The 16,408-nt window shown below is 43.6% G+C and overlaps 1 protein-coding gene across 6 annotated transcripts in view; it reads right to left on the reverse strand.

Moving 5' to 3' along the window:
- The window catches only part of DYSF (dysferlin), a 396,353-nt gene that overhangs the window by 206,018 nt on the left and 173,927 nt on the right, over positions 1-16,408 (reverse strand). For all 6 annotated transcript variants that reach the window (XM_089652230.1, XM_089652225.1, XM_089652229.1 and 3 more), the window contains exons 11-15: positions 7,365-7,480; positions 6,928-7,054; positions 6,745-6,848; positions 1,534-1,602; positions 1,399-1,442 (exon numbers count right to left, since the gene is read on the reverse strand). In XM_089652230.1, coding sequence (XP_089508356.1) covers positions 1,399-1,442; positions 1,534-1,602; positions 6,745-6,848; positions 6,928-7,054; positions 7,365-7,480 — 460 coding nt within the window. The remainder of the gene's footprint in view (positions 1-1,398; positions 1,443-1,533; positions 1,603-6,744; positions 6,849-6,927; positions 7,055-7,364; positions 7,481-16,408) is intronic.

The raw sequence follows: 16,408 nt of genomic DNA on the forward strand, positions 1-16,408 counted from the left end.
GTCTTTTGGTGTTGCTGAGCTCACCGGTGCGTTCCTTCTTTTTAGGAATGTTCCAAACAGTTGTTTTGGCCATGCCTAATGTTTTTGCTATCTCTCTGATGGGTTTGTTTTGTTTTTCAGCCTAATGATGGCTTGCTTCACTGATAGTGACAGCTCTTTGGATCTCATCTTGAGAGTTGACAGCAACAGATTCCAAATGCAAATAGCACACTTGAAATTAACTCTGGACCTTTTATCTGCTCATTGTAATTGGGATAATGAGAGAATAACACACACCTGGCCATGGAACAGCTGAGAAGCCAATTGTCCCATTACTTTTGGTCCCTTAACAAGTGGAAGGCATATATGCAAAGTGTTGTAATTCCTACACCGTTCACCTGATTTGGTTGTAAATATCCTCAAATTAAAGCTGACAGTCCGCAGTTAAAGCACATCTTGTTTGTTTCATTTCAAATCCATTGTGGTGGTGTATAGAGCCAAAAATGTTAGAATTGTGTTGATATCCCAATATTTATAGACCTGACTGTATATTTCATACCTGTGGGATCCCTGTGGATGCTGGAAATTGCTGTGGTAGGCACCACTATTACACTGATCTCCTCTAGCTTCCGGGTCCTGTTCCGATTGGCTGTTCTGCTGCACTGTGAACACAGAAAGTCGCTTTCTCGACATAGGCAGCAGTCAGAGGACACTTCCATTTTCTCAATGAATGCAAATCATTCTCTGATTGGACAAGGTGGAGATTGTGATGTCACCACCCTGCCTCTGCACCTGGTCTAATTCAGTGAGATCCAACTTCCACAGGGATCCTACAGGTATGGCACATAAATATTTACATTGGTCCAAGCTGGAGCAATGTAAAAATTGGCATAGCTGAACCCCAACTTTAAAGGAGGAAACACTGGGGCTGTCTTCTTCATCCTTGCTTCACTACTTCACTGGCCTAGGCTAGATATGCACCCTCCAAACAAGAAAACTGACTACTAGTGAAGTCAGGATAGAAATGACACAACTTGTTCCTGTAAAATCCAAGTTGGCAAGAGCAACTCCCATAGAGAGAAAATCAACTGATTCCCTTATCCATGCTAATGACTGAATGGGGGAATGTCCAGCTATTGTATTGTATTCAGACAGCCCCAGTACCCGTAGCTGTCTGAATACCCCAAAAGTGACTGCAACTGCTGGAACGCAGTCACTGTTCAGCCCATCATTTTCCACTCAGCTCAGTGGATTTTTTATTTGAAATTTATCAAGTCAGGTGACTTGCGGGGCCACTCATGAACCATGTATGGGACCCATTACAGTCCTGTGCTGAAGCATAATCCACACCAAGAGTTACTTTGTTACATTACAGGACAGATCACTTATTCAGATACGACTGAGCCTGGGGTGACTGACCAGTCAAGAAGACGAATCCTCATCTTCTCACACATGGACGGGAACTGGAAAGACATAGCAAAGACATACAATCACAATCCATAGACAGTACTCCAAGACAGTCATCACACTGCTATTACAGGAAGGGGGCCTCACCCGTATGGGTAACGTGATGCTCTGGCTCCATTGAGGGTTGGCGTTCTTTTCCAGAATCTTGCTGCATAACTGGGAATAAAAGATACAGTAATTATTAAAGTGGACCTGTCACAAAAATTCACATCTGCATCAGTAAGGGACCTGTTAAAAATACTAAATCACATTGTCATTTTGAGAGATCCTCTTGTCAGAAAAGAAAGCTGCTGATCACCAGCCTAGGCAGCCTAGATCACATGATCTCTGATCACCAATCATAGAGACTGAAAAGAGTCTTTATTTTTCAGTCAGCAGTAAATTAATAGGGGACCAAAAGTTGTCTGCCATCTACATACAAACTTTACACACAACAAAGATGATATACTTTAAGTCATTCAGGAGCTTTTACATATATATACACTATATTGCCAAATGTATTGTGGCATCCCTCCAAATCATTGGATTCAGGTGTTCCAATCCCCTCCATGGCCACAGGTGTATAAAATCAAGCCCCTAGGCATGCAGACTGCTTCTACAAACATTGGTGAAAGAATGGGTCGCTCTCAGGAGCTCAGTGACTCCAAGCGTGGTCCCGTGATAGGTTGTCACCTGTGCAATAAGTCCATCTGTGACATTTCCTGGCTACTAAATATTCCACGCTCAACTGTTAGTGGGATTATAACAAAGTGGAAGAAACTGGGAACAACAGCAGCTCAGCCACCAAGTGGTAGGCCAAAAAGACAGAGCGGGGTCAGCGCATGCTGAAGCACAGAGAAGCCACCAACTGTCTGCAGAGCCAATAGCTAAAGACCTCCAAACTTGGTGTGACCTTCAGATTAGCACAACAACAGTGTGTAGAGAGCTTCATGGAATGGGTTTCCATGGTGGAGCAGCTGCATCCAAGCCTTACATCACCAAGTGCAATGCAAAGCGTCCAGTGCAGTGCTGTAAAGCACACCGCCACTGGACTCTAGAGCAGTGGAGACATGTTCTCTTGAGTGATAAATCACGCTTTTCTTTCCAGCAATCTGATGGATGTTTCTGGGTTTGGCAGTTGCAAGGAGAACAGTACTTGCCTGACTGCATTGTGCCAAGTGTAAAGTTTGGCGGAGGGGGATTACGGTGTGGGGTTGATTTTCAGGGGTTGGGCTTGGCCCCCTAGTTCCAGTGAAGGGAACTCTTAAGGTGTCAGCATACGAAGACATTTTGGACAATTTCCTGCCCCCAACTTAGTGGGAAGAGTTTGGGGATGGCCCCTTCCTGTTCCAACATGACTGCGCACCAGTGCACAAAGCAAGGTCCATAAAGACATGGAGGAGCCAGTTTGGGGTGGAGGAACTTGACTGGCCTGCACAGAGTCCTGACCTCAACCCCATAGAACACCTTTGGGATGAATTAGAACGGAGACTGCGAGCCAGGCCTCCTCCCCCGACATCAGTGCCTGACTTCACAAATGTGCTTCTGGAAGAATGGTCCAACCTTCCCATAGACACCCTCCTAAACCTTGTGGACGGCCTTCCCAGAAGAGTTGAAGCTGTTATAGCTGCAAAGGGCGGGGCCAACTCAATATTGAACCCTACGGACTAAGACTGGGATGCCATGAAAGTTCATGTGCGTGTAAAAGTAGGCATCCCAATACGTTCAGCAATATAGTATAGTGTGAATGTGTATATATATATATATATATATATATATATATATATATACACACATATACACATACATATACACACACACATTGCAGACCTTCACATAAGCCTCCAAGGATTATATTTATGTCTTAAAATTTCACACACCAAACTGGAATACTCCTGATCACTCCATCAGTTGTAATGGTGGCCATACACACTTCGATTTTATTATCCAGCTGATGTGTAATTAGATAAAAGTGATAAAATTGGCAAATAATTGAGTAGCCATAACTTCCCTTATGAATGATCTAGACCAGTGGTTCTTAACCTTGTTGGAGGTACTGAACCCCACCAGTTTCATATGCGCATTCACCGAACCCTTCTTAATTGGAAAAATAAAATATGATTTTTAAAATTCAAAGCATAGGTATATATTTATACATAGGTGCACAAAATGAACAAAACCGTTAAGAACAAAGAACAAAACCATTAAAACATGATTTTCACACAAAAACAAAAACATAATAATGAATATTTACTGCACGAATCATATGAGTCGGGTGTGGGTCTTCACCTCCGCCGAACCCGCGAGACTGACTCACCGAACCCCTGGGGTTCGATCGAACACAGGTTAAGAACCACTGATCTAGACTAAACCCAGATCCTCCTCTTCTCTGGTTCCCCACTGGTGCTACTGGGTCCTCTACCCCGCCATGTGCCCACCATAGCAAGCCGCATGCTATGGGGGCACTTACATCCTCACTCCTGATCCAGTGACACACAGAGAGCAGCTCTGTCCTGCCCCACTCCCTCCTCACTGGCTGTGATTGACAGTAGTGGAGGCCAATAGTCTCTGAGCCAATGAGGAGAGAGAGAGCCAAGAGAGTCACTGCTCTTGTGCACATTGCTGGATCGAGATTCGGCTCAGGTACATATAAGGGGGAGCTGGGGGGGGGGGGGGAGTGAGAGCTGCATCCTGAAGGTTTTTTACTGTAATGCAGAGAATTAATTAGGGAAAAAAAACCTTCAGCCATTAGAACCACTTTTAGTCCTCATGTACACGGGACGTTTTTACAGCGGCTGTTTTTGACTTTTGATGTTTTTTGTACAGCTAGTACACCCCCCAGCATGTTATCCTATGTGTCCATACACACACAGACTGGAATCAATGTTTTTTGGCTGGAAAAAACCCCAGGACTAGTGGGTTTCTAGAGCAGTTTTTTAGCTGTAAAAATGCTCTAACGCTGAAAAACGCAGTAAAATGTGGTAAAACACCAGCGTTTTTGGACTTTTTTTGACCAAAAAAAAGCATTTTTTTTGGTAAAAAAAAAACCCGCTGAGAAACACAAATGCAGGAAAATGCCGCTAAACGCTAATGCACAAACGCTAAAAAGAGCTGAAAAACTCACGTTTTTAACATGACTTTAAATGTCCTGTGTGTATGAGGACTCGCAGCAGAAAGAAAAAAAATGTCAGTTACTGATCACACTGATCTACTGCAGTACTGCTAACTGGTGACAGATAAAAAGCAACAGCACACAGACTGGAATCAGCGCCATCTCATGGTGTGAATTGTTACTGTAGTTATGTCATGAAAGGCAACAGTGCCCAATAATTAGTATTAATAACAGTGAGGACATAAGAAGTATTATCAATAAAAAGAAATAAAGGCTGAATCAATTTATAACAGGGCAGGGGGGTGCTCAATGGAAGGGGTAGTTTATTGATGGGAACAATATAAATTATAACTCGCATCACTAACCTACTGACATATCGGCATGGATGTCACTCCACTTCCTCAAACTCAATCTTTCCAAAACTGAGCTCATACTATTCCCCCCAGCCCGTGCCCCCTCCCCTGACTTCTCCATCAAGATCAATAATACAACCATCAGTCCCTCCCCTCATGCCAGGGTACTAGGTGTAATCCTAGACTCCCATCTGTCCTTTCAGTCCCAAATCCAATCACTGTCCAAATTATGTAGACTTCACCTCCGCAACATCTCCAAGATACGGCCATTCCTAACCTCGGAAACCACTAAGCAACTTATTCACTCCCTTGTTATCTCTCGCCTTGACTATTGTAACTCCCTCCTCATTGGCCGACCTCATCGCAGGCTATCCCCTCTTCAGTCTATCATGAATGCTGCTGCCAGACTCATCCACCTTACTGAACGTTCTGTATCAGCCACCCCTCTCTGCCAATCCCTCCACTGGCTTCCCATTGCCCAACAGATAAAATTCAAAACACTAACAATATTGTATAAAGCCATTTATAACTCTGCCCCAAATTACATCACCGATCTTGTCTCTAAATATCACCCAAACTGTACTCTTCGCTCCTCTCAAGACCTCCTACTCTCTAGCTCCCTTGTCTCCTCCTCCCCCCATGCTCATCTCCAGGAATTCTCCAGAGCTTCCCCCATCCTCTGCAACTCTATACCCCAATCTATCAGACTAACGCCTACTCTGCTCACTTTTAGGCGATCTCTGAAAACCTATCTCTTCAGGGAAGCCTATCCTGCCCTCAGCTAATACTGGAATCTTCTACTCTTCCTATCAGCCCATCCCCCACAGTTACAGTACTACCTTTTGTACCACTAGCCCCTCCCTCCTAGATTGTAAGCTCCCAGGATCAGGCCCTCCTACCCCTCTTGTATTGAACTGTATTGTTACTGTATTGTCTCCTGTTATATTGTAAAGCGCTGAGCAAACTGTTGGCGCCATAAATCCTGTATAATAATAATAATAAAACATCCCACTATTCAGCCCTGTTATCCAGAACAGGAGATTTATGATTTGGGCAGCTGTGGACGTTCTGTACTGTCATACTCCTCTGACGTCTGTCAGCTGTACTCCTCCGACCTCTGTCATCAACTCACCCACAGAATTGCTGTTTACTGGAAAAGTCCACTGCCATGACTACGAGTACTGATCAATTCAATTGTTCCATGGTCAAAGATTCTAAGATGACAGATTTTCCCCATTCTAATACTCGGATGAAAGTCCCCTGAATTGTCTGATCATATCTACGTGTTTGATGTGGAGATTTGTAACCTACTGACTTGCTCCTGGGATATTTGTATTAATGAGCAGATGTAACCAATGCTCAAGTAACCGTTGAGTGTACATGCTACAAAGTTGGAGTTCTGACATTTCTGCAGTATTTGAGACCAGTATGATATAAGCTGACATGCATCTTAAATATATTATTTCCGATTTCTTTTCTCCTTCCCTTCAATCTTGGACAGTTGTACTGGCTCCTCTCCTGGACTGAAATGGCTTACTCTGATTTCACTGTACACTGTGACCTTCTCACAATGTGCTTTAGAAGCAGAAAGTCAGATACAGCCCAGCTCATTTCCTGGCTGGAGGACACCCATCATCAACTAGTCCTTGCCTCCCAAGCCTGACTGTCCCAGTCCCAAAGCCTGTTTGAATAATGGAGGCTCACCATCACATGTGGACGTTACCTAGGGTGGTCTACATGCAAATGAAGTCTGTCTAGAACACTCACTTCAACCTCTTTAACATAACATCACAGTAAGGAAATGGTGAGGAAATAGCCGCCCCAACAATGAAAACCCAATTCAATTTCACTTACAGTTTTTCCTGCAAAACCCACTTCTACAAACGGGTCTACCAGGTTCTTCTTGTTACTGTCCATGCCGAAGATCTGCTTGACGTTATCAAGGACAGCATCATCCACTGAGACAGAGATAGATGGGTTACCATTGACTGTAGAGTATGAACCACTTGCCATGTCTACGTTCCTGCTATCACTTACTCTGTGGCAGATCCTCTGCACGGAACACCCGGAGAGTCAGGTGAGCTCCACGAAGGGCCACCCCAGCCGGCCTCAACAAGTTCCCTTCAATATCTTCCTTGTCTTCTACAGTTTCCTTCTTCTCCACCTGCAAGTATAAGAAGTCCCATTACTCTACAAAGAATAACCCTCCATCCTAATACTCCTTCTGAGCAGATCATCACAAGTATCTTAAATAGTCCAAATTTTTTTGAAGACATAGAACACAATGGGAACATTATAGATGCTCTGCTCATAAAGGTCTCCAGCTGATTTCATGCACATGTGGTCAAAGATTGTTGACCCCAGCCCTTAGCAGTAAGGCTGAGGGAGATTCCCAGGTTGCCTTGTCACAACACCTAGCCCTATACATATAGATTACTCTTCACTGGTCAGGTTGACTATGATACATTACTCACCGGACATTCATCCCCAGGGCCCAGCACAAACAGGCTGACCTTCAGATAACCTTTTGCCCCAGCAGAGAAGTCCTCTGGATCGGACAGTAACAACCACTTTTTCAGGAAAGCGTGTTCTGAAACATAAGAGACAGGTTATATGACCCGGGTGGAATTCTTTCTGAGGGAATCTATAGAGCCCTACATTCAAGGTTCTAAGAACAATAAAATTATTGATATAAGGTTGACTTCCCGTGATTTATATAGTACTAGCTGGACTTTCTGACATTAGCCTAGACCAGGGGAAGGCAACCTTGGCACTCCAGCTTTGCTGAAACTACAAATCCCATCACCCCCTTCTCTTGGGAGTCATGCCTATGGCTCTGGGTCTTACATAGCTTCTGGAGAATTAAGTTCCACAACAGATGGAGTGCTGAGGCTGCCTACCACTAGCCCAGACCAGTATTTCTCAACCTTTTTTCGGTCATGGCACCCTTCACATGTCAGAGGTTATCCTTCGCATCAAAGGTCCCTTGTCACATTAAAGCCCCCCTTCACATCAGAGGTCCCCTGTCATATCAAAGCCTCTCTTCTCATCAAAGCCCCCCCATAACATCAAAGGTTCCACCATCACATCTGAGGTCCCCCATCAAATCAGATGTCCTCTATCACATCAGAGGTTCGCATCACATAAGAGTCCCCCTTTACATCAGATGCCCTCCATCACATCAGAGGTCCCCCACCACATCAAAGCCTCTTTCACATCATATGTTCTCCATCACATCAGAGGTCCCCATGACATTAGAGCCCTCCACTTCACATCAGACTCTCTTTCATGTCAGAGAACCCACATCATATCAGAGGTCCTCCTTTCATGTCAGAGTTCCCCCAGTCACATAGGACCCCCATCACATAACCCCCAAGCACACAGTCCCCTTTTCAAATGAGATGTCTTCAATCACTTCAGAAGTCCCCTGTAACATTAGACTCCCCTTTCACGTCAAGAGAACCCACATCATGTCAGAGATCTTCCAACGTATCCAACATCTACCATTATGTCAAAAGCCCCCCCTTTATGCCAGAGTTTCCCCAGTCACACAGCCCCCCAACCCCCCCCCCCCCAAGCACAAAGCCCCCTCTTCACATGAAAGTTCCACCTTTTGGCTCCAGCTGTGAAGCAGAGGGTGAAAAGTGGTGGGATGTCCGGACGAAGCGGACTTCTGTCTTGTCTAGAATGCTGGGTACAGCCCTGCATACCCCCTGCCCTGGATCAGACTCATTGCATTATACATTGCCATGGTGCAAGAAAGCTGGTTGCCATCGCACCAAATAAATCCCGGCCCTAGAGTGTCATTGGTTAGTGTGATGGTGGTGGCTGGCTGGCCCTTACCATGGCAACTCATGACGCCGATCCAGTGCAAACTGGCTCCCATGCCCAGGTGCTATCTGGGTACCTTTGTGGTGCAGTGGCACCCTGGTTAAGAAACACTGGCCTAGATAATCCTCTACAATAATTGTTTTGTTGAAAAATTTCATCTGTTATGAATTTTAGATCTAATCTTAGTGATATTATTTTTCCGCTTTCTGAGACTTTGTCGGAAAGATTTCCCCTTTTTCCGGTCCTGGTGATAACACCGTAAGCTGGGAACATTTTTCATGATTGATTGGAATGTAGTAATGATGCAGTCATCTATAAATATCTCTATATGCAAGCTATACAAAGCAATCTGAGACGTTGAGCTGCCGAACTCTTTTATAAAATTGTACCTGCTCTTACCAACTGATCTAGTTCAAACTTTTATTGGTCACTATTCTAGTGCATGATGTTCCTGATTGGTTGCCGATATGATTTTCCCAACGCTTTTACACACTAACAATGCTGTTCCTCTAAACACAGGCAGAGGGCGCCCTTGTTTTATCATTTTCTATCTACAGAGGGGACACTTTATTAGGCACCTCTGTCTGTTATGTCTGATAGCGAGTAGGACTCCCTTTCCCTTCGGTCTTCAGAGACGGCCTTTTGCTCAACACTGCTGTAAAGTGATGTTATTGGAGAAGTTTGGCATTTCTCCTTCAACCTTTCCCATTAAAGAGGGCCTTCACCCATGAAAAGCACTTCTTCTCCTAATCCTTCCCCCTCCCCTCTTAAAGGGTAACTCCTTTTGTTAGGGGAGAAAAATGGCAAATAAAAAAATAATATAGCATATACAATTACTACGCAAGTTATACTGTAATTTAATTTTATTAAAAATGGCCTTTTCTTTTCGAACTGCAGCGCTGGAGGTGTTCTCTACACAGATGGTGTACAGAACATCCCCCAGAAATGTTATTTCCTGCTTGTGTGATTGGCTCACCGATTTTCTGAGAAGTCTGCACTAAGGTACAAGTCAAATTACTGGCATCCCCTGCAACAAAATCTCATTTTTGGTGAGATACTCCATCTGTCCTTTCACCCCCAAATCCAATCACTGTCCAAATCTTGTAGACTTCACCTCCGCAACATCTCCAAGATATGCCCGTTCCTAACCTCGGAAACCACTAAGCTACTTATTCACCCCCTTGTTATATCACGCCTTGACTATTGTAACTCCCTCCTCATTGGCTGACCTCATCGCAGGCTATCCCCTCTTCAGTCAATCATGAATGTTGCTGCCAGAGGGGGCGGACTGACAACTCATGGGGCCCCCGGGCAATAGGGGATCATGGGGCCCCTGTGTCCTTGCCCAAACTCAAAAAAGCCTATAGAAAAGGTACCAGGGGCATCTCCCCTACTGACCCCGGGCCTTCGGGCAGTGCCCGAGTTTCCAAATGGTCAGTCCGCCACTGTGCCAGACTCATCCACCTTACTAACCGTTCCATATCTGCCATCCCTCTCTGCGAATCCATCGACTGGCTTCCCATTGGCCAATGAATAAAATTCAAAGCACTAACAGTAACATATAAAGCCATTTATAACTGCCCCAAATTACATATCCAATCTTGTCTCCAAATATCACCCAAACCGTACTCTCCGCTCCTCCTCCAACAACCTCCTACTCTCTAGCAGCTAATAATGGAATCTTCTACTCCTCGTACCAGTCCATCCCCCACAGTTACTACCTTTTGTACAACCAGCCCCTCCCTCTTAGATTGTAAGCTCCCAGGATCAGGCCCTCCTATCCCTCTTGTATTGAACTGTATTGTTGCTGTATTGTCTCCCGTTATATTGTAAAGCGCTGAGCAAACTGTTGTCACTATATAAATCCTGTATAATAATAATAATAATAATAAAAGTGAAAACACGTCTATAGGGATCCAGACGCTGCCACTTTCCTCATTAGAGCCCTGCAGGTGCAGCTGCTGATTGATATTTATAAAGTCACTCCCATACAGATTCACTCTGCACATGGACACGGAAAAACAAATAGCTATTTCTTCAGAAGAAAACAAAAAGGTAGGAATCTGCAACAAAGTTTATTTATTTATTTCAGGTACTTATATAGCGCCATCAATTTACGCAACGCTTTACATATATATAATGTACATTCACATCAGTCCCTAACCCTCAAGGGGTGTACAATCTAAGGTCCCTAACTCACATTCATACATACACATACTAGGGCCAATTTAGACAGGAGCCAATTCACCTACCAGCATGTCTTTGGAGTGTGAGAGGAAACCGGAGGAAACCCACACAGGCACAGGGAGAACATGCAAACTCCAGGCAGGTAGGTGGTGCCGTGGCTGGGATTCGAACCAACAATCCTAGAACTGCCAGGCAGAAGTGCTAACCATTTAGCCACTGTGTAATGTACGTAGATCACTCAGAGAGGAATGTTTTTTTTTCTCAGCAAAAGTGGAGTTACTCTTTAAGCAATTTGAACAAAACATTTTTTAATAATAAATACTTTTTTTCTTTTGCTTCCACTATCGCCTTCTAGGCAAGGATGACGTGTGCTGCAATATCTGGGCACAGTCTCTATAGGACCTGGCGAAGTCTGGCAGCGTGTTCTGGGAAAGAGGTTGGTGTGAAAGTCATGCGCTCAGCCAGTTACAGTGGATATGTATTCTAACAATTAACTCCTTTTATTTGCTTATTTACTATTTTGGTCAGTCACAGAATCTCCCAGAAGTGAATCCACCCCTCACATTTTTGTAAATGTTTTATTATATCTTTTCATGTGACAACACTGAAGAAATGACACTTTGCTACAATGTGACGTACAGCTTGTATAACATGTAAATTTGCTGTCCCCTCAAAATAACTCAACACACCATTAATGTCTAAACCACTGGCAACAAAAAACCCCTAAGTGACAATGTCCAAACTGAGCCCAATTAGCCATTTTCCCTCCCCGGTGTCATGTGGCTCCTTAGTGTTACAAGGTCTCAGGTGTGAATGGGGAGCGGGTGTGTTAAATGTGGTGTTATCGCTCTCAATCTCATACTGGTCACTGGAAGTTCAACATGGCACCTCATGGCAAAGAACTCTGAGGATCTGAAAAAAAGAATTGTTGCTCTACATAAAGATGGCCTAGGCTATAATAAGATTTCCAAGACCCTGAAACTGAGCTGCAGCACGGTGGCCAAGACCATACAGCGGTTTAACAGGACAGGTTCCACTCAGAACAGGCCTCGCCATGGTCGACCAAAGGAGTTGAGTGCACGTGCTCAGCGTCATATCCAGAGGATGTCTTTGGGAAATAAATGTATGAGTGCTGCCAGCATTGCTGCAGAGGTTGAAGGGGTGGGGGGTCAGTGAGCATGTCAGTGCTCAGACCATATGCCGCACACTGCATCAAATGGGTCTGCATGGCTGTTGTCCCAGAAGGAAGCCTCTTCTAAAGATGATGCACAAGAAAGCTGCAAACAGTTTGCTGAAGACAAGCAGACTAAGGACATGGATTACTGAAACCATGTCCTGTGGTCTGTTGACACCAAGATCAACTTACATGGTTCAGATGGTGTCAAGCGTGTGTGGCGGCAACCAGGTGAGGAGTACAAAGACAAGTGTGTCTTGCCTACAGTCAAGCATGGTGGTGGGAGTGTCATGGTCTGGGGCTGCATGAGTGCTGCCGGCACTGGGGAGCTACAGTTCATTGAGGGAACCATGAATGACAACATGTACAGTGACTTACTGAATCAGAGCATGATCCCCTCCCTTCGGAGATTGGGGCGCAGGGCAGTGTTCCAACATGATAATGACCAAAAACACACCTCCAAGACCACCACTGCCTTGCTAAAGAAGCTGAGAGAGGGTTAAGGCAGTGCTGGAAAATAATGGCGGCCACACAAAATATTGACACTTTGGGCCCATATTGGACCTTGTCACTTAGGGGTGGACTCACTTTTGTTGCCAGCAGTTTAGACATTAATGGTTGTGTGTTGAGTTATTTTGAGGGGACAGCAAATTTACATGTTATACAGTGGGGCAAAAAAGTATTTAGTCAGCCACCAATTGTGCAAGTTCTCCCACTTAAAAAGATGAGAGAGGCCTGTAATTGGCATCATAGGTAGACATCAACTATGAGAGACAAAATGAGAAAACAAATCCAGACAATCACATTGGCTGATTTGGAAAGAATTATGCAATTATTTTCCAATTATGGTGGAAAATAAGTATTTGGTCACCTACAAACAAGCAAGATTTCACAGAATCAAATATTTACAAAAATGTGAGGGGTGGACTCACTTCTGTGAAATACTATATATACAGTCAGGTCCATAAATATTGGGACATCAACACAATTCTAACATTTTTGGCTCTATACACCACCACAATGGATTTGAAATGAAACGAGCAAGATGTGCTTTAACTGCAGACTGTCAGCTTTAATTTGAGGGTATTTACATCCAAATCAGGTGAACAGTGTAGGAATTACAACACTTTGCATATGTGCCTCCCACTTGTTAAGGGACCAAAAGTAATGGGACAGAATAATAATCATAAATCAAACTTTCACTTTTTAATACTTGGTCGAAAAATCTTTTGCAGTCAATTACAGCCTGAAGTCTGGAACGCATAGACATCACCAGACGCTGGGTTTCATCCCTGGTGATGCTCTGCCAGGCCTCTACTGCAACTGTCTTCAGTTCCTGCTTGTTCTTGGGGCATTTTCCCTTCAGTTTTGTCTTCAGCAAGTGAAATGCATGCTCAATTGGATTCAGGTCAGGTGATAGACTTGGACATTGCATAACATTCCACTTCTTTCCCTTAAAAAACTCTTTGGTTGCTTTTGCAGTCTGCTTTGGGTCAATGTCCATCTGCACTGTGAAGCGGCACCCAATGAGTTCTGAAGCATTTGGCTGAATATGAGCAGATAATATTGCCCGAAACACTTCAGAATTCATCCTGCTGCTTTTGTCAGCAGTCACATCATCAATAAATACAAGAGAACCAGTTCCATTGGCAGCCATACATGCCCACGCCATGACACTACCACCACCATGCTTCACTGATGAGGTGGTATGCTTAGGATCATGAGCAGTTCCTTTCCTTCTCCATACTCTTCTCTTCCCATCACTCTGGTACAAGTTGATCTCGGTCTCATCTGTCCATAGGATGTTGTTCCAGAACTGTGAAGGCTTTTTTAGATGTCGTTTGGCAAATTCTAATCCGGCCTTCCTGTTTTTGAGGCTCACCAATGGTTTACATCTTGTGGTGAACCCTCTGTATTCACTCTGGTGAAGTCTTCTCTTGATTGTTGACTTTGACACACATACACCTACCTCATGGAGCGTGTTCTTGATCTGGCCAACTGTTGTGAAGGGTGTTTTCTTCACCAGGGAAAGAATTCTTCGGTCATCCTCCACAGTTGTTTTCCGTGGTCTTCCGGGTCTTTTGGTGTTGCTGAGCTCACCGGTGCGTTCCTTCTTTTTAAGAATGTTCCAAACAGTTGTTTTGGCCACGCCTAATGTTTTTGCTATCTCTCTGATGGGTTTGTTTTGTTTTTTCAGCCTAATGATGGCTTGCTTCACTGATAGTGACAGCTCTTTGGATCTCATCTTGAGAGTTGACAGCAACAGATTCCAAATGCAAATAGAACACTTGAAATGAACTCTGGACCTTTTATCTGCTCATTGTAATTGGGATAATGAGGGAATAAACACACACCTGGCCATGGAACAGCTGAGAAGCCAATTGTCCCATTACTTTTGGTCCCTTAACAAGTGGGAGGCACATATGCAAACTATATTACATTAAACTATAACAGGGAATTTGTTTGGTATTTGTGTCATAAGTGCAGAAAAAAAATCCTCTTGATCCTGCCATAAATCCAACAAGTGGATAACTTTTTTAATCTCTGCCTGTGCTGACTGTTATATGTCACCATTGTTTCCAGGCCTCTCAGTACACTACTGAAAACCTCTTTATCTATTTTATGGAGATGGGGAGATGTTCTGTAGTCCTAACACTCTTTCTGTCCTAGGGTGACAACGCTGCTCCTTCAAAGATACAGAACAGTGTGTGTTGTCACCACGGGTCAGGAATAGAGATGAGCATGGGTTGGTCAAACCTGGAAGGCATCTGTCATTGCCAGGCCAATGAGCTTTGGGTGGGGGGTTACCTACCCACAGCTTCTCATACAGTAAGTATTCATACCCCTTAAAATTTTCCACATTTTGTCATGTGACAACCAAAAACGTAAATGTATTTTATTGGGATTTTATGTGATAGACCAACACAAAGTGGAACATAATTGTGAAGTGGAAGGAAAATGATAAATGGTTTCCAAATTTTTTTTACAAAGAAATATGTGAAAAGTGTGATGTGCATTTGTATTCAGCCCCCTTTACTCTGATACTCCTAACTAAAATCTAGTGGAACCAATTGCCTTCAGAAGTCACCTAATTAGTAAACAGAGTCCACCTGAGTGTAATTTAGTCTCAGTAAAAATACAGCTGTTCCGTGAAGCCCTCAGAGGTTTGTTAGAGAACATTAGTGAACAAACAGCATCATGAAGGCCAAGGAACACACCAGACAGGTCAGGGATAAAGTTGTGGAGACATTCAAAGCAGGGTTAGGTTATAAAAAAATATACCAAGCTTTGAACATCTCACAGAGCACTGTTCAATCCATCATCCGAAAACAGAGAGTATGGCACAACTTTTTCACAGATTTATTTGTAAAAAAATTTGAAAACTATTTATCATTTTCCTTCCATTTCACAATTATGTGCCACTTTGTGTTGGTCTATCACATCAAATCCCAATAAAATACATTTACGTTTTTAGTTGTAACACGACAAAATGTAGAAAATATCAAGGGGTATGAATACTTTTTCAAGGCACTGTACACAAAGGGACAGGGATGGTTGTGACATCATAGATCTAATATGACCACATGACCGTTTTAGGTCAATTATGTCACAAAAATCTCTAACCCTTTGTGTATGTGGAGCTACCAGGCACAGAATCCCCCACCCATTGGCCCAGCAGTGGCAACTGCCTTCAAGATTCAGCCAAACCCAGGTTTGGACCAAACCCAAGCTCATAATCAGGAAATACCTTACTGGAAGGACCATCAGGTGAAACTATAGAAAAATCCTTTATTTTCACTTATTGATCCTGTTGTTAATACACTTCCTGTCCCAGAGTGACAACACTATAATGTGTTGAGGAGCAGCATTGTCACCTTAGGCTGCTCTCCTAATTTGGAATACAAACACCACCCCCATCCTCTTTTCCTTGGGTTTAGCTTTGGAGGGTTAGGGGGTCTGGGTTAGGAATGGAGGTGTTCTGTAGTCTTAACACTTTTCCCCTCTGTTTTCGTTTTTTGCTTTCTGTTCTGTTTAGTCTTGTTCTATTTTTGTATGTAAAATAAATAATAAAAGAAGCAGTAAGCTTTTGTCTTATGCTGAACTCTCTGTATCCCCTATCCTTTGATTATAAATCATCAGGCGGAAAACCAAACCCTCAGTATTTCTTCTATAATGGAGGCTCCTCTGGCTAACCACACAATAAGCAGGATGGATATTTCATCTATCAAAAATAAATCTCATCCTGAGAAGGGAAGAAATCAATATTTGCAACTTGTGCTTGTGGCTTCTCATGTCTCAGATTATCTATCTGTTCAGTCTGGAGAC

This window comes from Staurois parvus, unplaced genomic scaffold (assembly GCF_062004578.1).
Source record: "Staurois parvus isolate SC_StPar_1 unplaced genomic scaffold, SC_StPar_1.0 ptg000675l, whole genome shotgun sequence".
NCBI classification, from domain to species: domain Eukaryota; kingdom Metazoa; phylum Chordata; class Amphibia; order Anura; family Ranidae; genus Staurois; species Staurois parvus.